Source organism: Oncorhynchus gorbuscha, linkage group LG14 (genome assembly GCF_021184085.1).
Source record: "Oncorhynchus gorbuscha isolate QuinsamMale2020 ecotype Even-year linkage group LG14, OgorEven_v1.0, whole genome shotgun sequence".
Classification (NCBI taxonomy): domain Eukaryota; kingdom Metazoa; phylum Chordata; class Actinopteri; order Salmoniformes; family Salmonidae; genus Oncorhynchus; species Oncorhynchus gorbuscha.
In genome coordinates, this window is record NC_060186.1 from 59,256,990 (window position 1) to 59,284,120 (window position 27,131).

The 27,131-nt window shown below is 45.2% G+C and overlaps 1 protein-coding gene across 6 annotated transcripts in view; it reads left to right on the forward strand.

The window, feature by feature from the left end:
- Window positions 1-27,131, forward strand: part of utrn (utrophin) — a 392,537-nt gene that overhangs the window by 75,311 nt on the left and 290,095 nt on the right. For all 6 annotated transcript variants that reach the window (XM_046298685.1, XM_046298684.1, XM_046298690.1 and 3 more), the window contains 26 exons: window positions 46-261; window positions 6,381-6,562; window positions 8,364-8,514; window positions 8,756-8,875; window positions 8,982-9,083; window positions 9,435-9,542; window positions 10,018-10,197; window positions 13,134-13,327; window positions 13,411-13,522; window positions 13,671-13,758; window positions 14,595-14,836; window positions 15,004-15,172; window positions 16,310-16,497; window positions 17,198-17,335; window positions 17,468-17,581; window positions 17,686-17,841; window positions 19,370-19,540; window positions 19,771-19,962; window positions 20,087-20,221; window positions 21,871-22,020; window positions 24,216-24,377; window positions 24,542-24,673; window positions 24,816-24,989; window positions 25,240-25,395; window positions 25,581-25,751; window positions 25,905-26,084. In XM_046298685.1, coding sequence (XP_046154641.1) covers window positions 46-261; window positions 6,381-6,562; window positions 8,364-8,514; window positions 8,756-8,875; window positions 8,982-9,083; window positions 9,435-9,542; window positions 10,018-10,197; window positions 13,134-13,327; window positions 13,411-13,522; window positions 13,671-13,758; window positions 14,595-14,836; window positions 15,004-15,172; window positions 16,310-16,497; window positions 17,198-17,335; window positions 17,468-17,581; window positions 17,686-17,841; window positions 19,370-19,540; window positions 19,771-19,962; window positions 20,087-20,221; window positions 21,871-22,020; window positions 24,216-24,377; window positions 24,542-24,673; window positions 24,816-24,989; window positions 25,240-25,395; window positions 25,581-25,751; window positions 25,905-26,084 — 4,083 coding nt within the window. The remainder of the gene's footprint in view (window positions 1-45; window positions 262-6,380; window positions 6,563-8,363; window positions 8,515-8,755; window positions 8,876-8,981; window positions 9,084-9,434; window positions 9,543-10,017; window positions 10,198-13,133; window positions 13,328-13,410; window positions 13,523-13,670; window positions 13,759-14,594; window positions 14,837-15,003; window positions 15,173-16,309; window positions 16,498-17,197; window positions 17,336-17,467; window positions 17,582-17,685; window positions 17,842-19,369; window positions 19,541-19,770; window positions 19,963-20,086; window positions 20,222-21,870; window positions 22,021-24,215; window positions 24,378-24,541; window positions 24,674-24,815; window positions 24,990-25,239; window positions 25,396-25,580; window positions 25,752-25,904; window positions 26,085-27,131) is intronic.

Genomic DNA, 27,131 nt, shown 5'->3' on the forward strand with positions numbered 1-27,131 from the left:
TTGGCCCTTAACCCACTCTCTTCCTCTCTTTCCCTCCATCTTTAGGCTCATGTTGAGATGGAGGAAGCCGGCTCCCCCCGGGCGGATACCCCCAGCACACTGACGGAGGAGGAGGTGGGCATGGAGGTGGATCTGGACTCATACCAGGCCACCCTGGAGGAGGTGCTCACCTGGCTCCTCTCTGCTGAGGACTCACTGCAGGTGCAGGAGGAGGTGTCGGACGATGTGGAGGAGGTCAAGGAGCAGTTCCACACACACGAGGTGAGGACGGGAGAAATGTGTGCATGCAGACACAGATACATGAAGCAGGTCAAGACAAGGCACAAATGCATGCACTAAGTAGACTTGGACTGACACACACACACACACACACACACACACACACACACACACACACACACACACACACACACACACACACACACACACACACACACACACACACACACACACACACACACACACACACACACACACACACACACACACACACACACACACACACACACACTTACAAGGTCATCTCTGACGCACACAAAACACACATATGGACATGCAATCTTGCATGAAGAATGCAATGCCAGTCCACAGATGTTAACACAGATATTCACATACAGTACAACTTTCTCAGAACAGTTGTCACTCAGTAAGTAACATCTCACGGTATCTGATGTTTTGAGATGTATTCTGACATCAGGTTCAGTTCAGGTTCACTGTGTGAGCTTCTCCACGCGGAGAGTATGCATAGTTCTATCCCAGGGATGGGGGCCTCTCGCCCACGTCCCAGAGAACATGCTACATGTCGGGAATGTCAGGAATTCTGCCGAGCAGAGCACATCGCTCCGTGGAGTTGGAGCCGTGTCCCAGTTGGGTGCTTCCTGCTCCAAATCCTGGCATGGCAGAGAGTTACAGGACAGGAGCGGGTGTATGTCTGTCTGTGTGTAAGAGGTGGGGCTTTGGCTGTTGTCTCTTGGCAGAGATGTGAATATTTGAAAGTCTAATGTTCTAATGGAATCCAGGTCAGAAGCAAACGCTGGTGGCGAAAACAAAGGCCAAAGCCTCTTTAAGAAATACATTGTTTTCAGGAGTAGAGAACCCTTCACGTATCCAGGTAATTTCCATAGTTAAACTAGAACACTTCAGAACAATGTGTTTCAAGTTTCAAAGTTTATTCGCCACCTGCACAGGAGAGTACAGTCATTGTTACCTTAAGAGCTTTTTCCCAACAATGCAATGATGATTATAATATAGGTAATAATAGAAAATAGAACAAAAAATAAAAAACACACGAAGTATGAAATAGGTTGAAGAAACACGAGAATGCAAGCATCTACATGTCAGTGTCAGTACCTTATTCAACGTGCAGGGGTACTGGAGTGGTAGTATATACAGGTCAGTGTCAGTACCTTATTCAATGTGCAGGGGTACTGGAGTGGTAGTATATACAGGTCAGTGTCAGTACCTTATTCAATGTGCAGGGGTACTGGAGTGGTAGTATATACAGGTCAGTGTCAGTACCTTATTCAATGTGCAGGGGTACTGGAGTGGTTGTATATACAGGTCAGTGCCAGTACCTTATTCAATGTGCAGGGGTACTGGAGTGGTTGTATATACAGGTCAGTGCCAGTACCTTATTCAATGTGCAGGGGTACTGGAGTGGTTGTATATACAGGTCAGTGTCAGTACCTTATTCAATGTGCAGGGGTACTGGAGTGGTAGTATATACAGGTCAGTGTCAGTACCTTATTCAATGTGCAGGGGTACTGGAGTGGTAGTATATACAGGTCAGTGTCAGTACCTTATTCAATGTGCAGGGGTACTGGAGTGGTAGTATATACAGGTCAGTGTCAGTACCTTATTCAATGTGCAGGGGTACTGGAGTGGTTGTATATACAGGTCAGTGTCAGTACCTTATTCAATGTGCAGGGGTACTGGAGTGGTAGTATATACAGGTCAGTGTCAGTACCTTATTCAATGTGCAGGGGTACTGGAGTGGTAGTATATACAGGACAGTACCAGTACCTTATTCAATGTGCAGGGGTACTGGAGTGGTAGTATATACAGGTCAGTGTCAGTACCTTATTCAATGTGCAGGGGTACTGGAGTGGTAGTATATACAGGTCAGTGTCAGTACCTTATTCAATGTGCAGGGGTACTGGAGTGGTAGTATATACAGGTCAGTGTCAGTACCTTATTCAATGTGCAGGGGTACTGGAGTGGTAGTATATACAGGTCAGTGTCAGTACCTTATTCAATGTGCAGGGGTACTGGAGTGGTAGTATATACAGGTCAGTGTCAGTACCTTATTCAATGTGCAGGGGTACTGGAGTGGTAGTATATACAGGTCAGTGTCAGTACCTTATTCAATGTGCAGGGGTACTGGAGTGGTAGTATATACAGGTCAGTGTCAGTACCTTATTCAATGTGCAGGGGTACTGGAGTGGTAGTATATACAGGTCAGTGTCAGTACCTTATTCAATGTGCAGGGGTACTGGAGTGGTTGTATATACAGGTCAGTATACATTCAATGGCAGGGGTACTGGAGTGGTTGTATATACAGTACCTTATTCAATGTGCAGGGGTACTGGAGTGGTTGTATATACAGGTCAGTGTCAGTACCTTATTCAATGTGCAGGGGTACTGGAGTGGTAGTATATACAGGTCAGTGTCAGTACCTTATTCAATGTGCAGGGGTACTGGTCAGTGGTAGTATATACAGGTCAGTGTCAGTACCTTATTCAATGTGCAGGGGTACTGGAGTGGTGGTAGTATATACAGGTCAGTGTCAGTACCTTATTCAATGTGCAGGGGTACTGGAGTGGTTGTATATACAGGTCAGTGTCAGTACCTTATTCAATGTGCAGGGGTACTGGAGTGGTAGTATATACAGGTCAGTGTCAGTACCTTATTCAATGTGCAGGTACTGGAGTGGTAGTATATACAGGACAGTACCAGTACCTTATTCAATGTGCAGGGGTACTGGAGTGGTAGTATATACAGGTCAGTGTCAGTACCTTATTCAATGTGCAGGGGTACTGGAGTGGTAGTATATACAGGTCAGTGTCAGTACCTTATTCAATGTGCAGGGGTACTGGAGGGTCAGTCAGTGTCAGTACCTTATTCAATGTCCAGGGGTACTGGAGTGGTTGTATATACAGGTCAGTGTCAGTACCTTATTCAATGTAGGGGTACTGGAGTGGTTGTATATACAGGTCAGTGTCAGTACCTTATTCAATGTGCAGGGGGGTACTGGAGTGGTTATTATATACAGGTCAGTGTCAGTACCTTATTCAATGTGCAGGGGTACTGGAGTGGTTGTATATACAGGTCAGTGTCAGTACCTTATTCAATGTCCAGGGGTACTGGAGTGGTTGTATATACAGGTCAGTGTCAGTACCTTATTCAATGTGCAGGGGTACTGGAGTGGTAGTATATACAGGTCAGTGTCAGTACCTTATTCAACGTGCAGGGGTACTGGAGTGGTAGTATATACAGGTCAGTGTCAGTACCTTATTCAATGTGCAGGGGTACTGGAGTGGTAGTATATACAGGTCAGTGTCAGTACCTTATTCAACGTGCAGGGGTACTGGAGTGGTAGTATATACAGGTCAGTGTCAGTACCTTATTCAATGTGCAGGGGTACTGGAGTGGTTGAGGTAGGTTTATACATAAAAAGTGACTGGTAGTAGGATATACATGTAAATGGGGTAATAGTGACCAGTAGCAGGATAAATATATACACTGAGTGTATAAAACATTATGAACACCTGCTCTTTCCATGACATAAACTGACCAGGTGAATTCAGGTGAAAGCTATGATCCCTTATTGATGTCACTTAAATCCATGTCCATCCATTTCAGTCAGTGTAGATGAAGAGGAGGAGACAGGTTAAAGAATGATTTTTAAGCCTTGAGACAATTGAGACATGGATTGTGTATGTGTGCTATTCAGAGGGTGAATGGGCAAGACGATATTTAACAGGGTAGGTGCCAGGCTTGAGTGTGTCAAGAACTGCAATGCTGCTGGGCTTTTCACGCTCAACAGTTTCCTGTGTGTGTTAAGAATGGTCCACCCACCCAAAGGACATCCAGACAACTTGACCTAACTGTGGGACGCATTGAGTCAACATGGGCCAGCATCCCTGTGGAAAGGTTTTGACACATTGCAGTGTCCATGCCCTGACGAATTGAGGCTGTTCTGAGGACAAAGGGTGTGCAACTCAATATTAGGAAGGTGTTCCTCATGTTTTGTAGACTCAGTGTAGATACTAATGATAATTACAATAAATAATCTATGAACAGCAGCGTAATGGTAGTAATAAATCAAATCAATAATCAATTTATCAACAGCATAGGTGTGAGGGGGCGTGTGGGTGTAAGTGTGTGGTTCAGTAATGAGAGCTTCCTGAGATAGAAGATCACCGCAGCTCAATGCCTTTTTCACGACTGATGTACGAGGAACATGTAAAGTCCTCAGAGATGTTGAAACCGAATGTGCTTACTCATCCCCAGTCAGAAGAGAGAAGAGAAACAGACAGTCATTCTCAAGCCTGTTCATGACTCCCACGAAGAGCTAATGCCTCCTACATTTTTCACTTTTTTCGCTCCTCTGAGTTCTGGCAACTCTTCCAACGCCATCCTAGTTTTGACTATCTTCCCTTTTCATTTCATAATAGGCTCAACTGTCAAGAAGCTAGAACTCATGAACTCATGCTGTTTGTCCTTTACTGCTAGCTTAAATGTTGCTATGGCAACCAGTCAAGTGCAAGGGGCTAAGGTGACCCAAAATGCATTTGGGGAGCAGAGCGCTACTTGCTACACTGTTAGCCTTCGCCCCAGTGGGAAGTGGATGGGAGAAACGTGTGTGTGTGTGTGTGTGTGTGTGTGTGTGTGTGTGTGTGTGTGTGTGTGTGTGTGTGTGTGTGTGTGTGTGTGTGTGTGTGTGTGTGTGTGTGTGTGTGTGTGTGTGTGTGTGTGTGTGTGTGTGTGTGTGTGTGTGTGAATGCCAAGTCTTCCTGCCAACTCCAGAAGCCCAGCCAGTGGGTGATTATGGGGTTTTGTTAGGTCCTCTATAGAACACTATGGATCTTCTCAAGGCTGCAGAAAACACTCTACTACTGGAAGACCATAGCAGAGCAGAACTACCATAGTGTTATATTGTACAGCAGAGCAGAACTACCATAGTGTTATATTGTACAGCAGAGCAGAACTACCATAGTGTTATATTGTACAGCAGAGCAGAACTACCATAGTGTTATATTGTACAGCAGAGCAGAACTACCATAGTGTTATATTGTACAGCAGAGCAAAACTACCATAGTGTTATATTGTACAGCAGAGCAGAACTACCATAGTGTTATATTGTACAGCAGAGCAGAACTACCATAGTGTTATATTGTACAGCAGAGCAGAACTACCATAGTGTTATATTGTACAGCAGAGCAGAACTACCATAGTGTTATATTGTACAGCAGAGCAGAACTACCATAGTGTTATATTGTACAGCAGAGCAAAACTACCATAGTGTTATATTGTACAGCAGAGCAGAACTACCATAGTGTTATATTGTACAGCAGAGCAGAACTACCATAGTGTTATATTGTACAGCAGAGCAGAACTACCATAGTGTTATATTGTACAGCAGAGCAGAACTACCATAGTGTTATATTGTACAGCAGAGCAGAACTACCATAGTGTTATATTGTACAGCAGAGCAAAACTACTATAGTGTTATATTGTACAGCAGAGCAAAACTACCATAGTGTTATATTGTACAGCAGAGCAGAGCTACCATAGTGTTATATTGTACAGCAGAGCAGAACTACCATAGTGTTATATTGTACAGCAGAGCAGAACTACCATAGTGTTATATTGTACAGCAGAGCAGATCTACCATAGTGTTATATTGTACAGCAGAGCAGAACTACCATAGTGTTATATTGTACAGCAGAGCAGAACTACCATAGTGTTATATTGTACAGCAGAGCAGAACTACCATAGTGTTATATTGTACAGCAGAGCACACGCAGTCTCTTTGCCATACTATAGAGAGCTGCTATGCTCACTGACCTGAAGACCATTTTGGGATATAAAAAACATGTCCTTTCACTTTAGTGTCTATGTAGTGCTGTTCAATTACGTGACATATTATTTGACCCAAAAAATTCTGTCTGAGGCACTATAGGCTATGTGTGTGTGAGTAAGACAGAAGCAACACGTGGACCTCTTGTAGAGTTCTTTAGTGACTGGGACACAGATATTACACTCTGTTTGTCAATGTTTTAGTATTTATGCTTTGGCTGCATACTAGCATTATGATCTAAGTACTTCACGCTCTTGTAATCTTCTCACCCCTGACCTCTCACCTCTGACCCCTACAGGACTTTATGATGGAGCTGACGGCCCACCAGAGCAGCGTGGGGAACGTGCTGCAGGTGGGCAACCAGCTCATCTCCCAGGGCAACCTGACGGAGGAAGAGGAGGATGAGATCCGGGAACAGATGACTCTGCTCAACTCCCGCTGGGAGAACATCCGCGTGGTCAGCATGGACCGACAGGCCAGGTACTGGATACACACATACTGGAACACACGCATCTATGACCCCCCCTCCACCCCTTTCCTCTCAGACACACATACACACGCATGAACCCCCCTCACACATATGCATACATAGTATTTAGTATTTTATTAGGATCCTCATTAGTTGTTGCCAAGGCAGCAGCTACTCTTTCTGCGGTCCAAACAGAAATTAAACATCACATCATACAAAACATTGTGCTTCATACAAATTTACATTACTCCATTATTACATTACAATTTTACATTACTCCATTATTACATTATTACATTACAATATTACATTACTAGGAATAATGTGTGTGTGTCTCTTCACCGTCTGGCTCTATATAGTACTGTGCATTTCTTAGCTTTTGCTCTGGACTTGAGGACTGTGACCCATGGTAGCATGTCTTGTGGGGAATGTATGGGTGTTTGAGCTGTGTTAACTGATTGAAGAGACAGTTTGGCACATTCAATACATCAATACCTCTCACAAAGACCAGTAGTGATGCAGTCAGTCTCCTCTACTTTGAGCCAGGGGAGATTGACATGCATGTTGTTGATGATAGCCCTCCGTGTATTTTTAAGGGCCAGACGTGCAGCTCTGTTCTGGGCCAGCTGTAAGTTGCCTATGTCTTACTCTGCAGCACTGGACCATGTAACTGGGCACTAGTCTAGGTGTGATAAAACTAGGGCCTGTTCAGTCAATTGTGATGTCAAGAAAGCAGAGCAGCACTTTATCACGGACAGACCTGTCACTAATCTTAGCAACCGTTGAATCAATATGTTTTGACCATGTCAGCTTGCAATCTAGGGTTACACCAAGCAGTTTAGTCTCCTTAACTTGCTCAATCGACACATTATTCATTACTAGATTTAGATTAGGTTAAGGGTTTAGCAAATTATTTATCCCAAATACAATTATTTTAGTTTTTCTCTATACCGTATTTAGGACAAGCTTATTACTAGCCCCCCATTCTAAGTGACTGCAGCTCTCTAAGTGTTGCAGTGTTTTCATTTGCTGTGGTAGCTGACGTATATAATGTTGAGTCGTCAGTGCACATAGACACACAGGCTTTATTCAAGGCTTGTTAAAGGTCATTAGTAAAAATAGAAAACAGTAATGGGCTAAGACAGCTGCCTTAAGGTATACCACACTCTACCTGGTTTACTTTAGAGAGGCTTCCATTAAAGAAAACCCTCTGTGTTCTGATGAATAGGTAGCTCTTAATCCACGATATGGCAGAGTTTGTAAAGCCATATCACATTTGTTTTTAATGTCAAAAGCTGTGCTGAAGTCTCACAAAAGAGCTCCCTTAGTCTTGTTATTATCAATTTAATAATGTCCTTGTCCCTGACCAGATTATTTTGAGGCTATGCTTACATGACACACAAACCCATGGTTGGTTGAAGAGTGTGTGCGTGTACCCGTTGTGACTTGTGAGTACAGTATGTGTGCTGCATTGTCATCCCCCCCCCAGTGTATTATGAGGTCATTAATTATCACATAGTCTATGCTGAAGCAGCTGAATAGACTGCTATCGCGTGCTCTGTTGGTCACACAGTCGGTCTTTCAACATTCACAGCACACTCTCCCCTCACTCTTTCCCTCTCTCTCTCTCTCTCTCTCTCTCTCTCTCTCTCTCTCTCTCTCTCTCTCTCTCTCTCTCTCTCTCTCTCTCTCTCTCTCTCTCCTCTCTCCTCTCTCTCCTCTCTCTCCTCTCTCTCCTCTCTCTCCTCTCTCTCCTCTCTCTCTCCTCTCTTTCTCTTTCTATATTTCTCTCTCTCTGTTCTCTCTCTCTAGGCTCCACGAGGTTCTGATGGACCTTCAGCAGCAGCAGCTGCAGCAACTCTCTGATTGGCTGACAAAGACGGAGGAGCGAATCAGAAAGATGGAGATAGAGCCAATGGCGGGAGACGTAGAGGGGTACAAGGCCCAGATAGAGCAGCACAAAGTAAGGGAACATTTGATTGACTGGCACAAAGTAAACAAATGGTTTGATTGGGCATCACAAAGTAAAAATATAACTAGACAATCTGATAGGACAGCTGTGTTCACAGTACTCCCAATACGGCAGTTTTTAAGCAATATCACCTTTTAAATATGTGACCACCATAAATGGACCCCCATAAAGCTTGATGGTGCCTGTGCTATGATTGCCTGTACTGGGCTGTTAATGGTTTGTGTTGGTCCAGGGGTTGCAGAATGACCTGGAGGCAGAGCAGGTGAAGGTCAACTCTCTGACACACATGGTGGTGGTGGTAGATGAGAACAGTGGAGAGAGCGCCACTGCTGCACTGGAGGACCAACTGCAGGTAAGAATAAAGCTTAAATTAAGTCTTGTTAATTGTTGATTTCAAGTGATTGTATAATGGCTAAATCTCCCTTTCTCCCTGTCTTACCTTCTCTTCCTCCTCTCAGTCTCTGGGAGAGCGCTGGGCGGCAGTGTGTCGGTGGACAGAGGAGAGGTGGCACAAGTTACAGGACATCCTCCTGGTGTGGCAGCAGCTGCTGGAGGACCAGGTGAACAGGAACACACATACCCACATTTTTATTTTGACTTGAATGCTACTAAACTGAGAATTGTCCACTCATTGAGAATGAGCTCCAATCCGTTCTGATTGGAAGTTCCCTTACTGTAGTTGGAGTACTGGAGAAAGCCTTGTATACACAGACATAGGATTAGAGTCTAGCGAGACTTGAGTTTGACTGTTTGTTATGAGGTTCAGGTAATTCAATAATCTCAGGTAATTGTGTTCCCTAATTCAATTTCCAGCTCTAAAATGAGCTCACACATCAACTAGTCCCATAGCTCCAGAAGTCATCCCTTTGTTTATGTCAGAAGGTTAACCTATTCACTCGTTCCTCTTTCAGAGTTTGTTCCAAGCGTGGCTGACAGAGAAAGAGGCGGCCTTAGGTGAGGTTCAGACCAACGCCTTCAAGGACCCGGGAGAGATGAATGCTAATGTCCGCAGATTAGCGGTAAGTGGTGTGCCACAAGATGCTACGACATGCTAATTGCTAGGCTACGTTCATGAATGACGTTAGCATTTACCTGCAAAATCTAATTGCCGTATCCTTTCTAAGAGCTCTGTGATATAAAGAGTGGGCTCGTTTTTGCCGAAGTGCAGGCGGACGAGGAAATTCATATTTGGCTTCATGTTTTATTACCAACTATATTATCAGGAATGTCAAAGGTAATATAAGGGAATCAAAAAGTTCAGCCTGAGATTTAGAGCTTTGGGAAATGTTTTGTTATCATTTATAATGTGAATCTCTATGGTTGCTGTGGGCTACAGTGTAGTCTAGACACACAGAAATGACCGCTGGAAACGATTAGCAACACCCAACATCTTTTCTATTCTGTTTATTATTACTTTGCGAACCACATTCTAACTGCAGATGCATTTGAGGTCGGCTTGTAACCTTTGACCCCTGTGGCTTGCCCGTACCCTAGCTCCTGAAGGAGGACATGGAGAAGAAGCGGCGGACGCTTGACCAGCTGAGAGATGCGGGACAGGATGTGAGGTCACTGCTGAGAAGCGCCGAGGCGGGGGCGAGGATCGAAGGAGACACAGAGGAGGTGACCCAGAGATGGGATAACCTGGTCCAGAGACTAGAGGACTGCTCCTACCAGGTTTGTGTGTGAATGTGTTTGTGTGTGTGTGTGTCAGTCCCAATATCATAACACCTCAACAAGACCTGAGCTTGTGGAGACACAGACACAAACCTGTGTGTGTAGGCAGCTCAATTCCTGTCCTCATATCACTTAATTACCTAATTACCATGGAGCCCAAATGGCATGAAAAACATTCTCATGACACATTCAACCATTTCCATCACTATTCACATGGCCCTAACACATCTGGACAAGAGGAACACCTATGTGAGAATACTGTTGATTGACTACAGTTCAACATTCAACACTATTGTTCCCACCAAGCTCAACACCAAACGCAGACCACAGGCTGCAAGGATTGGCAACAACATAATCCAATCTAGAATCGGCTTCCTATTTCGCAACAAAGCCTCCTTCACTCAAACATACCCTCGTAAAACGGACTATCCTACCGATCCTCAACTTCGGCGGTGTCATTTACAAAATAGCTTCCAATAATCTACTCAGCAAACTGGATGCAGTCTATCACAGTGCCATCCGTTTTGTCACCAAAGCCCCTTATACCACCCATCACTGTGACCTGTATGCTCTAGTCGGCTGGCCCTCGCTACATATTCGTCGCCAGACCCACTGGCTCCAGGTCATCTATAAGTCTATGCTGGGTAATGCTCCGCCTTATCTCAGCTCACTGGTCACGATAACAACACCCACTCGCTCCAGCAGGTATATCTGACTGGTCGTCCTCAAAGCCAACACCTCTTTGGCTGCCTTTCCTTCCAGTTCTCTGCTGCCAATGACTGGAACGAATTGTAAAAATCGCTGAAGCTGGAGACTTATATTTCCCTCACTAACTTTAAACATCAGCTATCTGAGCAGCTTACTGATCGCTGCAGCTTACATAGCCCATCTGTAAATAGCCCACCCAATCTACCTACCTCATCCCCATATTGTTTTTTATTTACTTTTCTGCTCTTTTGCACACCAGTATTTCTACTTGCACATCATCATCTGCTCATCTATTACTCCAGTGTTAATTTACTAAACTGTAATTACTTCGCTACTGAGGCCTATTTATTGCCTTACCTCCTCACGCCATTTGTAAACACTGTATATAGACTTTGTTTTTTTTCTATTGTGTTATTGAATGTACGCTTGTTTATTCCATGTGTAACTCTGTGTTGTTGTTTGTGTCGCACTGCTTTGCTTTATCTTGGCCAGGTCGCAGTTGTAAATGAGAACTTGTTCTCAACTAGCTTACCTTTTATTTTTATTTATTTTACCTTTATTTTACTAGGCAAGTCAGTAAAGAACAAATTCTTATTTTCAATGACGGCCTAGGAACAGTGGGTTAACTGCCTGTTCAGGGGCAGAACGACAGATTTTGTACCTTGTCAGCTCAGGGATTTGAACTTGCAACCTTTCGGTTACTAGTCCAATGCTCTAACCACTAGGCTACCCTGCCGCCCCTGCCACCTGGTGAAATAAAAATAATAAATAACACCTCCTCACACTGACTCTTAACACAGAGGCCCCTCATGGGTGTGTCCTCAGCCCTCTGCTGTACTCCCTGTTCTCGCGTTTTGCATGACACAAACTCCATCATCAAGTTTGCTTATAGGGAGGAGGGAAGTGAACTGGCATTGTGGTGCCAGGACAACAACCTCTCCCTTAATGTCAGCTAAACTAAAGAGTTGATTGTTGACTTCAGGAAGCAGTGGAGGGAACACAGACCTGATCCACATCAACGGGACTGCAGTAGAGAGTCAGCAGTTATAAGTTCGGCGTTCACATCACCGAGAACTTGACATGGACCAAAAACCCTACCACTCTTGTCAAGAGGGAGTAATAGCGTCTCCAATTCATAAGGTGGATGAAGAAATTCGGCATGCCACCCCGAGTGACTCAAAATACTACCGCTGCACCAGCGAGAGCGTCCTGACCGGTTGCATTGTGGCCTGGTATGGGAATTGCCACGACTTCAAGGCCCTCCAGGTGAAGACATCCCAGTACATCACTGGGGCCATGTTCCCACCCATCCAGGACGTACTTGAAACGGTGCCCGAGGAAGTCCAGCAGCATAATCAAGGAACCCACACACCCCAGCCACGAACTGTTCACTCCCTTAGCGCCAGGCAGACGGTATCAGAGCGTGACGTCTGATACCATCAGGCTCAGAGGTAGTTTCTATCTACAAGCCATCAGACTGCTGAACTGCTGAACTGACCATACTTTTCTGTGACGTTATTGCAGAGCCTCCAGAGGCTTGCGGAGGCCCAATCGAGCCTCGTACCGCATCGCCGTGCAACTCCCAAATTCTGTAACAATCCGAAGGGCTCCATATACAGTAGCTCCGCATTGACATGATTGGTTGACCTCCTTGACAACTTCCTTCACAAGAAGTAGGAATGCCCTGGCTTCTGCAGAGGCCATATCTAATAAATGCTGTATGGCCACTGCAGATGTCGGATTGACCATGCAGAGCCTTTTAGACTTATGCTAAAACGTTTATTCTATTCTACTGAACCACTTTATTATCATATTCCTATCTTTTATCATTTCTTGTTGCATTTTTGAAAGAAACCTGCAAGTAAGCAATTTCGTTGGATTGTGTATCTTGTACGTACGACTAATAAAACTTGCAACTTGAAACAGAGTCAGCAGGTTGCACAGTTTCTCACTGGTCTGTCCAAAGAGCCATTAGTGGATGAAAACCTCCAAATAAGAGAAGAACAACAGGATTAAAAAGCAGTCAAGCCACTGCACTGTCTTGTGCAGAGGATGTAAATGACTATATACCTGTATACCAGGCTATGGTGGTGTCAGACTGCCTATAGGCATTTACTAGTCACAATACCACAGTGGCCATTTTGATCCAGTTCATTTGTCCTGTTGGGTTCTCTGTTCAGCCTGTTTCCAATCAGTCGTTCACACGCATGTTCTGAACCATTGCCAAGGTGACGGAGGCCGTGACGAAGGCCGCTGGGATGGCTCAGATTGAGGAACACGTTGCAATGGAGACGGTTGTGATGGAAACTGTTGCTGTGGCGGCAGCACAGCCGGAGAAGGTGCTTGACGACCAAGAGCTGGCCCCGCCCACTCCTCCCAAGAGACGACTGGTGGAGACGGATGAGTCGGAACTCAGGGGAGGGTAAGGACTGGAACACACACACTCACACACTCACATACAGACAACTACATCAGTACAGAACCAAACTCTCTTTGCTCCATCAGGTTGGAGAGTGACTTATCTGACCTCTTGAGATGGCTGAACACATGGAAAGTTTCAGCTCAGACCCTGGCCTCTACTGACCCTGAAAACCCTGACCTTCAGGAAAAACTACAGGTAGGTCCATTAAAAAATACAGCTTCCATGATGCATTTACAGGTAACATTAGGTGCTCTCAATTTGGCGTTGGCAAAAGGTTGTACTTTGGGATCAATGGAAAACTTTTTGATGAGTTGATTTCATGTCTGTCTTCCAATCACTGTAGGCTTTGGAGGCGCAGCTGTTGTCGAAGGAGGCTCAGGTTGGTCAGATGACCCAAGGAGGGCGGCGCCTGATTGAACCCCTGGAGAAAGGTAGGGAATCCCCAGAAAAGCAAAATAAGCACTACCTTTATTTATTATGTTTGTATTTTGTGTTTAACATTTGTACAGTTACACATTATTTTATGAATAATTTTGTTGATATGATTGGATATTGGTTCACTCTACTTGACCTTCACCTTAATTTCATAAAGTACATATCTCCTAGGTGAGGTTCGTTTTAAAAGCTTGTTTGTACACATAGATTGAAGTACAATACCAACATAGCTACTGTCGTATATCAGAGCTGTGTGCTGGACAACCTTGGTAGAGCATGGGTGGAATAGTCATTGTGGTGCTCATGTGAATTTCCTTTCTTTTTTGGCTTCAGACCAATGCCTATCCTCACTTAAAACAGGTTTTAATGTATTTATTGGCTCTTCCAGAAATATCCTGTTCCTCAGTATTTACTAGTGTTGGTCTCGTAAGATCATTTTTCCACAGCTGTTGTATATTTGTGGATATTTTTAAACCTTATGTTTACTGGTTGCCAGTAAGCATGACTTGTGTGTTTGCAGGTATTGTCATAAAAACCTGCAGCAGGACTTGAGGCTCCTGGCTTAATTTACAGTGCAGTGAAACGCTCAGGCACTCCTGCTTTATTTGTTTACAGCAGGATAACAGTACGGAAAGATGGAGAAGTATGGGTGTTATAGTGTTGGTGTGGTTTTGTTTAACCTTTCCACCTCTCTCTCCCTTTTCTCAATCTCCCCTACATTTTTATTTGCCCCATTCTCCTTGCGTCTATCTCCCCCTTCGCCCCCTCCCTCATTTCTATTTCTCTCTCTCTCCTTCACTCCTATCCTTCCCTACCTCCTCCCTCTCTGTAGAGGGAGTGGGTGTGGACTCTATCAGGTGTGATATAGATGTGGTGGAGGCTGAATGGGAGGTGTGTGTGAGTGAGCTGAAGGCTCTGTGTGACTGGGTCCAGGCCCAGACCCGGGTCAGGAGCCTCTGCTCTGATTTGGCTGCTGTGGACAAGGTTCTGGGAGAACAGGACCAGTGGCTGAGTGGAACAGACAGTACCAGATCTGATGAGGCTGCCCTAAGAACCCTCAGGACAGAGTGCCAGGTTAGAACCCAACCCTTAGAACCATCACCCTCACCCTGACCTCTGGCTTGATTATCGCCACGGAGACGACCCCCACTGAAACTGTTAAACATCACAAATCATATCAACAGATGTGTCGTGAAGTCTGTTTACCCTTTCGTCTTATCTGTTTGTATCTCTGTCTCCAGTCACGGTTAGCCCAGCTGACTGCCCTGAGCCCACGATTGGACCAGCTCTCTGCAGTGGTGGAGTCAATAGATGTCCCGCCCACTCTCACAGCCAACATGGCCACTGTCTCTGCCCACCAGGGCTCCACACTGCAGCAGCTACAGACCAGGGAGCAGGAGATCAATGCAGGTATGGGACCACAACATTGCTTTAACATTTGCTCGAAATCAATGCAGGGACTTGACCCGTGCTCTGACAACACTGTATAAACGCTTTAAAAATGCTTGGTCGCCATTGGGTCAAAGCTTTATCAATGCCCAATGAATGGACTTGTGTTCTTTCAGCACTTCATCAGTGGTGGCGGTCCTAAACCTTCCATAGTTTTTACTGAGGCTACAGGATTGATGCCAGATCAATGAACTCTACTGGCTCTTACTGCTGGAGCTGTGATATGACATCAGCTTTATATCCAGCCTTGGTTGGACAGAAGTAATCGATGATGCCCTTATATGACCACTGAATACGCAGGACCGTGTGTGTGTGTGTGTGTGTGTGTGTGTGTGTGTGTGTGTGTGTGTGTGGGGTGGGTGGGTGGTCTCTGCCAAGCTCCCAAGGACCAGGTTTTGAGTTTTAGGAGTTCTGAAATCAATCAACATTTTTCTCCTGGAATTTATGAGTCCTGCTCGAAAAGAATGTAAAAGTATATTGGAGAGGCCTATTTGTCTTCTGACCTTAAAAGGAGTGTGTGTGTGTGTGCAACTGCCCTGAGGAAAACCATTTTGTTTCTGCTTCAGAGAGGCAATCTTTCACTGGGCCTCTCTCTCTCCCTTTTTCTTCCCTCCCTCTCTCTCTGTCTGCTGTATATAAACACAGGCAGATTATGTGAGAGTACTCATGCCCGTGAGAGCAGTGTGCGTTGTGTTAATTTTTGCCCAACAGGGTCGAATTTAGCGCATTCTGTTGTAGTATGTTGATGCATTTTTCTGTTTTCATTGTGTTTACTGTGGCATATTGAAGGTTCAGCGGGTATGAACCCCTGGCGTGCATTAGTTGCACAGCCTCATTTAGGCTTGCCATGAGACACACACAGCAAACATCTGGAGCCCTGGGCAAATGTGCAGCACACGCTCTATCTCTGACATACAGTGAAATGGAAGGAGCACAAACACACCCACCCACAGAGAGCTCAGTGAGTTCATAACAGCCACAAATGATTACAGCCAGTACCTATGGGAATTCCCAAAACAATACTCTGACCCCTTGTGGCAACTAGATACTATAACCCTTGACTTAACAGTGTCTCCTCTCCCCCTGTCTGTGTTCCAGCGCTGGCCAGCCTCCAGTATGTTGATGACCAGAGGGCCCAGATAATACAGGTGGTTCAGGGTGACCAGATTCCTGTGGTCAGTGTGTCTGGGACTGACCTCGTAGATGGTCTGGAGGCTAGACTGGGCACACTGCGGGAAGCCATCATGGATGTGCCTACAACGGAGGGGGCAGTCGAGCGGGCACAGGTGAGTGGCTTCGGGGCTTTTATTCATCGTTCTCTGTACTGTGTTCCAGTTGTCCGTGTGTTATCGTGTAGCAGTGTATTTGTGGGTTATCTGTTAATGGCTGAGTCCAGACCTATTAGATGTCTGTCTGCTCTGGTTCCAACATACAATGGGCCCATTCTCACACCTATACGTCCCTCTTTAATCTTTCAACCGCAACAGAGGAGAAAGAGGGATGTGTGTGTTTGTGCTTGCAAGGGTGTGTGTGTGTGTGTGTGTGCGTGTGCGTGTGTGTGTGTGTGTGTGTGTGTGTGTGTGTGTGTGTGTGTGTGTGTGTGTGTGTGTGTGTGTGATTGAGAGTCTGTAGGAATGTGGGTCGGCTGTAGGCCTCGTTATCGTGGTAGATAAAGCATGGTGCCAGGGCAGCCTGGGAACTTTCTGGGCACCCTGCCTGCTGCCTGTGGCTCAGAGCTTCAACCCTCAGACTGCAACCAGTCTACCATGCACGTTCCTAATGCTGCAGGCTGCAGCTGCTGCCTCAAAAGCTGCTCCTGCCCCTGAGGTTTAAACACACCCTGCAGACTGACTGTCTCAGATCAGCCTACTCACCTCTATCGCCCCCTAGGCTACCTATCACACCTGACAACTGTCCTATAATTTGTCCCTCAGCTGCAGATTAATGGGTTATGGGTCATGTAGTTTTTTCTCCCTCTTGCCTTAGGCACTGTGTATAGAGATAGAGCAGATGCAGCAAGCCTCGGACCCTGCAGAACTACAAAGATGGAGTCAGCTCTCCTCCAGGGCACGCGAGGAGCTGGGCACGCTGCAGTGCATCCTGGGTAGCCTGAAGGACAATCAGGTAGAAAACTGTCCTGTAGAATATCCTGCCTGCATTCTGCTTTAAAATCAATGGAACTTTTATTGGACTCAAGCAATGACAAAATAAGGCAGTGATTGTTGTCAATAACGTTCACGATGATGTTGTTTCCAGGTGCGTGTGGTGGAGGTGGAGCGCTGGCTGGATGGCGTACAGGAACTGATGTCAGGGAATGCCAAGGGCCAGGGAGATGCAGGGAGACTACAGGAAGAGCTCAACCAGTGCAAGGTCATAGGTCACACCATTCAAAAACAAACAAAACTTTGAACTGTTAGACTTAAAGTACTGCAATGTTATAACCCATGCCCCTCTCTCCCCCATCTCCTTCTTAGGAGTATGTGAGTGAGATGGAGTCAGTGGAGAGTTTAGTGAAGCAGATAGGAGAGAACGTATTGGCGGTGCAGGGGGCTGCAGTACCAGAGTTGGCCCACTGGGGGCAGGCTAAACTGGAGGAGTGCCAGGGGAGGTGGGAGACACTGAGCAAACAGGTGAGGAAGAAGAGGACAGTTCAAACAACACTGGATAGAAAGTGTTCAAAACTCTTGACTTTTTGCACATTTTGTTACGTTACAGCCTTATTCTAAAATGTATTAAATGTATTTTTTTCTTGTTTTTTTTTCTTTTGTTATTATGGTGTATTGATGAGAATGGGGGGATTAAGGCTGTAACGTAACAAAATGTGGAAAACTTCAAGGGGTTTGAATACTTTCCGAATGAACTGTAAATAGGTGATACAACCATCCCAGCTCTGCAGATTTTGCTGCAAAGAGACAGTATCATTAGATCACTTGTTTTGGTACTGCCCATATGTTACTTGGAGCTAACTTTGCAAATAGCACTGCTGTGGGACTTGAAAAAACAGACAAACGATCAATAATCTAATAATACTCTTGGCAAAAATGTGTATCCCTAATTTACAATCTGTAGAAACTATGAGAATAGAAATGTTTAGAAAACATCACAGCACAGTGGAAAACATATGACAGCTAGAAATCAACTAGATGGTCTTCAGAGATAGATGGGAGGGGCTGAGAGTAGCTGAAGGCGGGGACTGGATGGTCTTCAGAGATAGATGGGAGGGGCTGAGAGTAGCTGAAGGCTGGGACTGGATGGTCTTCAGAGATAGATGGGAGGGGCTGAGAGTAGCTGAAGGCTGGGACTGGATGGTCTTCAGAGATAGATGGGAGGGGCTGAGAGTAGCTGAAGGCGGGGACTGGATGGTCTTCAGAGATAGATGGGAGGGGCTGAGAGTAGCTGAAGGCTGGGACTGGATGGTCTTCAGAGATAGATGGGAGGGGCTGAGAGTAGCTGAAGGCTGGGACTGGATGGTCTTCAGAGATAGATGGGAGGGGCTGAGAGTAGCTGAAGGCTGGGGCTGGGACTGGATGGTCTGGATGGTCTTCAGAGATAGATGGGAGGGGCTGAGAGTAGCTGAAGGCTGGGACTGGATGGTCTTCAGAGATAGATGGGAGGGGCTGAGAGTAGCTGAAGGCTGGGACTGGATGGTCTTCAGAGATAGATGGGAGGGGCTGAGAGTAGCTGAAGGCTGGGACTGGATGGTCTTCAGAGATAGATGGGAGGGGCTGAGAGTAGCTGAAGGCGGGGACTAAAAACAAACACAAGATAACTAATGTAGAATATACTGTCTAAAATGTATAGACTGTATAAACTGAAAGTAGAAGCTTAAGTATTGTTTTCCATTAGTTTACTCCAATTAGGGGAGAGGTGGTAGGGTTAGGGGAAAATATATTATGTAAATTATATATATTTACAAAAGAATATATGGGGATTGGAAATTATGCAGATAATTACATTGTTAGAAGCCACAATCTGTAATATTAAAGCTGATCTATCCACTAAAATAAATTAAGCCTGCATACTGAACTGCTCATGCACTTTTATGTGTATCCTTTAGTTAATGTCAGCGTCTTATTTAAAACCTGACATCTTATTAAGACACTCTGTGTACTTGCTACCCTGTGTAACCTGACAGTGGTCCGTGTTGTCTCTGGGTAGCTGCTGAGCCACCAGGAGCGTGTGAGTGAGAGCCAGGAGAGGCAGGTGAACCTAAGGAAAGACTTGGCAGAGATGCAGGAATGGATGGCCCAGGTAGACGAGGAGTTCCTCATGAGAGACTTTGAGTACAAGAGTCCTGAGGAGCTGGAGGGGGCACTGGAAGAGATGAAGGTGGGGAACAGAGGACAGAACTTTGACATAAAAAAAAAAAAACTGAACAACTAGGAACTCCTCATTCCTTCTAGAAAGAAAGTGCCACCAACTAAACCAAAAGAATCCCACTTTAATGCTATGTAGCCAGTTATGGCCCCTCTTATGTGAAAATACTATCCTGATAATCTGGCATGTCTCTTTCTTTCCTCTTTGCCTCATCTCCTCCCTTCTCTCCCCTCCCTACATAGAGGGCTAAAGAGGACGTGTTACAGAAGGAGGTGAGAGTGAAGATATTGAAGGACAACATTAACATGTTGGTGGCTAAGGCTAAGACGACCCCTGGTGGCAGTGGCCAGGACCTGACAGAGGAGCTGGGGGGAGTCCTGGGGAACTATCAGAAACTATGTGACCGCTTCAAGAGCAAGTGTCACACCCTGGAGGTAAAGCGTTTGATAAGACTAGTCCAAACAACTTATGAGGCACTGGTTCTTTGTTGTATTTGTGTTCATATCATACAGTAATGTGGTTGTATACATGTCCGTGTTCATGTGGTCTTCTCTGTAGGAGGTGTGGTCGTGTTGGATGGAGCTGCTGCAGTACCTGGACCTGGAGCAGGGCTGGCTCAACACGTTGGAGGAGAAGCTTCAGGCTACAGAGAACCTACCTGAGAGCACTGAGGCTGTCAACAAGGCTTTGGAGGTAGATATCTCTATTTAAACATATCCATTCTTCTTTCTTATCCTTTTCATCTCTCATTCTCTCCCCTCCACTTTATCGTATGCTCTCTCCTTTAATCCCTCCACCCCCCATCCTTCCCACCACTCTGACTCACCCTCTTTATGAAATTGTCTCCCTTTCCCCCTTTCTTTCGTGTTATTCGCTTGTCTTTTCCTTTTGACCCTAGAAGGTATTGTTTTGTGTTCTGTCTGTTTCTCTTACTTTGATGATGTCACCAGTCTGTCCTCTTTGGGCAGACTCCAGCACTCTGTCTGCCTACCTCAGGTACTGTAAGAGTGACACCGACCTACACAGCATTAAAAGTATGTGGACACCTTGTTGAACATCTCATTAAAAAACCATGGGCATTAATATGGAGTTGGTCCTCCCCTTTGCTGCTATAACAGCCTCCACTCTTCTAGGAAGGCTTTCCACTAGATGTTGGAACATTGCTGCGGGGACTTGCTTCCATTCAGCCACAAGAGCATTAGTGAGGTCGGGCACTGATGTTGGGCAATTAAGCCTGGCTCGCGGTCGGTGTAACAATTCATCCCAAAGGTGTTCGATGGGGTTGAGGTCAGGGCTCTGCAGGCCAGTCAAGTTCTTCCACACAGATCTCAACAAACCATTTCTGTATGTACCAAGCTTTGTGCATGGGGGACATGATGAAACAGGAAAGGGCCTTCCTTAAACTGTTGCCACAAATTTGGAAACACAGAATTGTCTAGAATGTCATTGTATGCTGTAGCGTTAAGATTTCCCTTCACTGGAACTAAGGGGCCTAGCCCGAACCATGAAGAACAGCCCCACACCATTATTCCTTGACCAAACTTTACAGTTGGCACTATGCACTGGGGCAGGTAGGATTCTCCTGGCCTCTGCCAAACCCAGATTTGTCCATTGGACTGCCAGATGGTGAAGCTGGATTCATCACCCTAGAGAACGCATTTCCACTGCTCCAGAACCCAATGGCAGTGAGCTTTACACCACTCCAGCCAACACTTGGTATTGCACATGGTTATCTTAGGCTTGTGTGTGGCTGCTCAGCCATAGAAACCCATTTCATGATGCTCCCGACGAACAGTTATTGCGCTGACATTGCTTCCAGAGGCAGTTTGGAACTCGGTAGTGAGTGTTACAACCCAAAACAGACAATTTTTACATGCTACGCGCTTCAGCGGTCAAGTTCTGTGAGCTTGTGTGGCCTACCACTGTGTGCCTGAGCCGTTGTTGCTCCTTGACGTCCATTTTACAATAACAGCACTTGCAGTTGACCGGGACAGCTCTAGCAGGGCAGAAATTTGACGAACTGACTTGGAAAGGTGGCATCCTATGACGGTGCCACGTTGAAAGTCACTGAGCTCTTCAGTAAGGCCATTCTACTGCCAATGTTTGACTATGGAGATTGCATAGCTGTGCCCTCCATTTTTTACACCTGTTATCAATGGGTAATAGCCGAATCCACTCATTTGAAGGGGTGTCCACATACTCTTGTGTATATATAGTGTATATAATAAACACTGACACATCACCCTCTCTCTTTCCCTCTTTCCTCCCCTTCGCTCTCTCACCCTGTCACCTTTATTCTTTCTCTCTCCCTCTCTTCTCCCCTCCTCTTTCTCTCTCTCTAGTCGTTGGAATGTGTGTTGCGCCACCCAGGTGACAACAGGACACAGATCAGGGAGTTGGGTCAGACCCTGATAGATGGGGGCATCCTGGACGAACTTATCTCAGAGAAACTAGAGACCTTCAACTCCTGCTACGATCAACTCAGCCACCAGGTCAGTGTGTGTCAGTGTGTGTCAGTGTGTGTCAGTGTGTGTCAGTGTGTGTCAGTGTGTGTCTGTGTGTGTCAGTGTGTGTCAGTGTGTGTCAGTGTGTGTCAGTGTGTGTCTGTGTGTGTCAGTGTGTGTCTGTGTGTGTGTGTGTGTGTGTGGGGGGGGGGTGGAGAAAAACAACCGTCTTTGTACATAGCCATCAAGTGGCTGTCTTGTCTCTTTCTGCATCTTTGTTTGTGAGAAACGACAGGACAACATCTTGTTTTCTATTTGTGAATTGTGTATATGGTAGTAGATAATAAATCAAATCTAATTGTATTCGTCACATGCTCCATTAACAACAGGCATAGACGAACAGTGAAATGCTTACTTATATACAGTACCAGTCAAAGGTTTGGACACACCTACTCATTCAGGTAGCCTAGTGGTTAGAGCGTTTGGGCCAGTAACCGAAAGGTTGCAAGATCGAATCTCCGAACTGACAAGGTAAAAACCTGTCTTTCTGCCCCTGAACAAGGCAGTTAACCCACTGTTCCTAGGCCGTCACTGTAAATAAGAATTTGTTCTTAACTGACTTGCTTAGTTAAATAAAGGTTAAATAATTACAAATCCAGGTTTTTTCTTTATTTGTACTATTTTCTACATTGTAGAATAATAATAATAGTGAAGACATAAAAACTGTGAAATAACACATAAGAAATCATGTAGTAACCAAAAAAAGTGTTAAACAAATCAAAATATATTTTATATCTGAGATTCTTTGAAGAAGCCCCTCTTTGCCTCGATGACAGCTTTGCACACTCTTGGCATTCTCTCAACCAGCTTCATGAGGTAGTCACCAAGGTGTGCCTTGTTAAAAGTTCATTTGTGGAATTTCTTTCCTTAATGCGTTTGAGCCAATCAGTTATGTTGTGACAAGGTAGCGGTGGTATACAGAAGATAGCCCTGTTTGGTAAAATAGCAAGAACAGCTCAAATAAACAAATAAAAACCACAGTCCATCATTACTTTAAGACATGAAGGTCAGTCAATGTGGAAAATTTCAAGAACTTTGAACATTTCTTTAAATGCAGTCACAAAAACCATCAAGCGCTATGATGAAACTGGTTCTCATGAGGACCGCAACAGGAAAGGAAGACCCAGAGTTACCTCTGCTGCAGAGGATAAGTTCATTAGAATTACCAGCCTCAGAAATTGCATCCAAAATAAATGCTTTTGAGTTCAAGTAACAGACACATCTCAACATCAACTGTTCAGAGGAGACTGCGTGAATCAAGGCTTCATGGTCGAATAGCTGCAAAGAAACCACTACTAAAGGAACCAAAGAAAAGAAGAGACTTGCTTGGGCCAAGAAACACAAGCAATGGACATTAGACAGGTGGAAATCAGTTCTTTGGTCTGATGAGTCCAACTTGGAGATTTTTGGTTCCAACTGCCGTGTCTTTGTGAGCCGCAGAGTAGGTGAATGAATGATCTCCGCATGTGTGGTTCCCACCGTGAAGCATGGAGGAGGTGTGATGGTCTGGGTGTGCTTTTCTGGTGACACTGTCAGTAATTTATTTCAAATCCAAGGCACACTTCACCAGCATGGCTACCACAGCATTCTGTAGCGACTATCATTTGTTTTTCAACAGGACAATGACCCAAAACACCTCCAGGCTGTGTAAGGGCTATTTGAGTGATGGAGTGCTGCATCAGAAGACCTGGCCAACACAATCACCTGACCTCAACCCAATTGAGATGGTTTGGGATGTGTTGGACCGCAGAGTGAAGGAATGGCAGCCAACAAGTGTTCAGAATATGTGGGAACTTCTTCAAGACTGTTAGAAAATCATTCCAGGTGAAGCTGGTTGAGAGAATGCCAAGAATGTACAAAGCTGTCATCAAGGCAAAGGGTGGCTACTTTGGCGATTTGTTTAATATTTTTTTGGTTACTACATGATTCCATATGTGTTATTTCATAGTTTTGATGTCTTCACTATTATTCTACAATGCAGAAAATATAAAAAAATAAAGAAAAACCCTTGAATGAGTAGGTGTGTCCAAACTTTTGACTGGTACTGTATGTCTTGAACATATCAGAATTATGTCCATTTCTATATATTCTAGGCTGTAAACAGGCAGATAAGTATATGTTTGGTAATGTACTTGTCTATATATTATGTATATTGGCTTAATGTTGATATGACATCCATCTAGGCTGTGAACCGTCAGATCAGTCTAGAGCAGCAACTGGCCACTCTGAAAGAGAATGAGCAGGTTCTCCAGGCTCTGCAGGAGTCACTGACCCAGCTCGACCACACACTCACCTCTTACCTCACCGACCGCATAGATGCCTTCCAGCTACCGCAAGAGGCCCAGGTACACACATACAGACAGATGCACACACACACCACACACAAACTCATCTTCTATCTGACCGACTACATTGACACATCCCACAAACACATGTAGCGAATGCCAACAATTAGTTATTGGATGTCAGCTTAACCACTGACCTCTAAACCCGTCTCCATCCTTTGCAGACCATCGGGGCAGAGATTGCGGCCCATGAGGTGACAGTGGAGGAGTTGAGGAGTAGGAACGTGGGTAATCTGCCTCCTCCCACCCCAGAGGGCAAGGCTGCTCGCAGTGGAACCATGTTGGACCTGCTGCAGGTACTGACCCCTAGTGGACAGGGGGTGAAATTGTTCTCATTAAAGCCTATAGGGATAACATAGGAGTTTATGATTTATTGAAAATGTTGTTGTCTCTGCAATAATTCTGGTTGGTCATTATGCTGTTTTTTCCGTCTTTCAGCGGAAGCTTCGAGAGATCTCCACTAAGTACCAGTTGTTCCAGAAGCCTGCTAACTTTGAGCAGCGCATGCTGGACTGTAAGAGGGTTCTAGATGGAGCCAAGGAAGAGCTGCACATTCTAGACGTTAGGGAGGTGGAACCCCAACAGATCCAGGCCCACCTCATCGGCTGTATGGTGAGACCTAGAAATAAAACACCTTGAGAAGTCTCTTACAGGTGTGCATGTACACACACACACACACACACACACACACACACACACACACACACACACACACACACACACACACACACACACACACACACACACACACACACACACACACACACACACACACACACACACACACACACACACACACACACACACACACACACACACACATTCTCCCTCATACTCCCTGTCTGTCTCCCTAACCCTTCAGAAACTGTATAAGGTTCTGAGTGAGGTGAAGTTAGAGGTGGAGACAGTGATAAAAACAGGAAGACAGATCGTCCAGAAACAACAGACTGACAACCCCAGAGGCATGGATGAACAACTGACAGCACTTAAACTGCTCTACAACCACCTGGGAGCACAGGTAATACACACACACGTGACTATAGTAGTTTAACCTTAGGATATAACAGTCTGGTCTTCTCACTTGGTCAGCTGTGTCATCATGAATAGTTGCGTTCTTAAAATAAACCTAGTTTCAAAATGACGAGGATATCGTCATTTTGACCAACCAAACAGCGAGCCCATCGTCTCTTCTTCTCTCTCCAGGTGACAGAGGGGAAGCAGGACCTGGAGAAGGCTCTGTCTTTGTCTCTGAGACTACATAAGGACAGCGCCGCCCTACAGGACTGGCTGACCACCAACCAGACTCTGCTGCAGCAGAAAAAGTCCTCTGGAGACATGCCTGCTGATATAGATGCTGAGATCGCCTGGGCCAACGTGAGTCACGTGTGTGTGAGTTGTGTGCTAGTGTGTTCACCGGGCTTGCTAGAATAGTTTGTTGAAATGTTTATTTGGCTTTTGTGTCTGTAGAGGGTGGGTGTGCAGAGGATTTGTGTAACATCTGTATAACGTGTGTGTGCGCTCCCCCAGGGCATGCTGAAGGAGTCGGAGCATCGTAAGGCAGACCTGGCTGAGCTGATGGAGACCAGCGCTGGGCTGCAGGGGCTGGTGGAGGGGAGCGAGGGCCCTCTGGAAGATAAGCTGTGTGGCCTCAACGAAGGCTGGGGACAGGTGCGCACCTGGACCGAGGACTGGCTGAGCACCGTTCTGGTGGGTTCACGCTTCACTATCATAGGATAACCTATCTATTAATCCTGTCTCTGTCTAAAGTAATGGTTGAGTAAAGTCATGTGTACATGACAGCTAAAACATGTCAGAAGGGACATTTGGAATAATTCCTGCAATAATTCCTGCTTCCTCAGCACTCCGTTTCTCTAGAGAGAAATCAAGTCATTCACTATGTGGGATGCTGGGCTGATGGAGTCTTCATTAAGCACATATTAAACCTAGTTCAATGCAAACACATGGTAATTAACTACAATGATCCTACTCCATTGTGCCATTTTGTTGAGGCATAGAGATGGATCAGAGAGAAAGAGGCGAAGCAAGAGGTTTCACTCTCACCATAATCTGTCCAAAATAAGCCCAATGCGTTTCTATGGGTTTATTTTGGACCTTTGGGAGAAAGACTTCCATTGTTAGAGCATAGACATGAGCATCTCGTCATTATATGCAGATCTCTGGACTGATCCACTTTTCCGTCTGTTACGTCAGGTTAGATACACACAGACCGCATGAGAGAGCAATGTACACAACACAACGACGAGAGGGACAGTTTGTGAAAGTATACCTTATCTACTTTGAAGAACTAGTCCAATGATTTTGTCCGACAGCTCTGCAGGTTAGCTAAATAGGATGACTGAGGGCAGTACAGTATGGGGAGAACAGAGTTAACGTTACGTGTCCTGGCTGGCTGACTGCTACTGCCTGAGAAGAGATGATTTTAAAGAATAAAAAAATAATAAGGTAATCAAATAAAAACAAAGTAATATACACAGCTGAAATATTTGGTTATTTATTAGTAATTTCCTATTTATCTATTGATGTTTATCCAATCTGGACCTGACTGAGCCAATGGAATATTTTTTTATGTTTTGGCAATTGAATGTTCATTATTTTTAACTTAATACTTCTTGAGCTTTTTAAGGGAAATTCCTATGTCGTCATTTTAAATGATCAAAACCGAAATCGATTTATTAATAATGGCACCAAAAAACGCAAACCAACCTCAAACTCGAATCGCTCAGCACTACCATC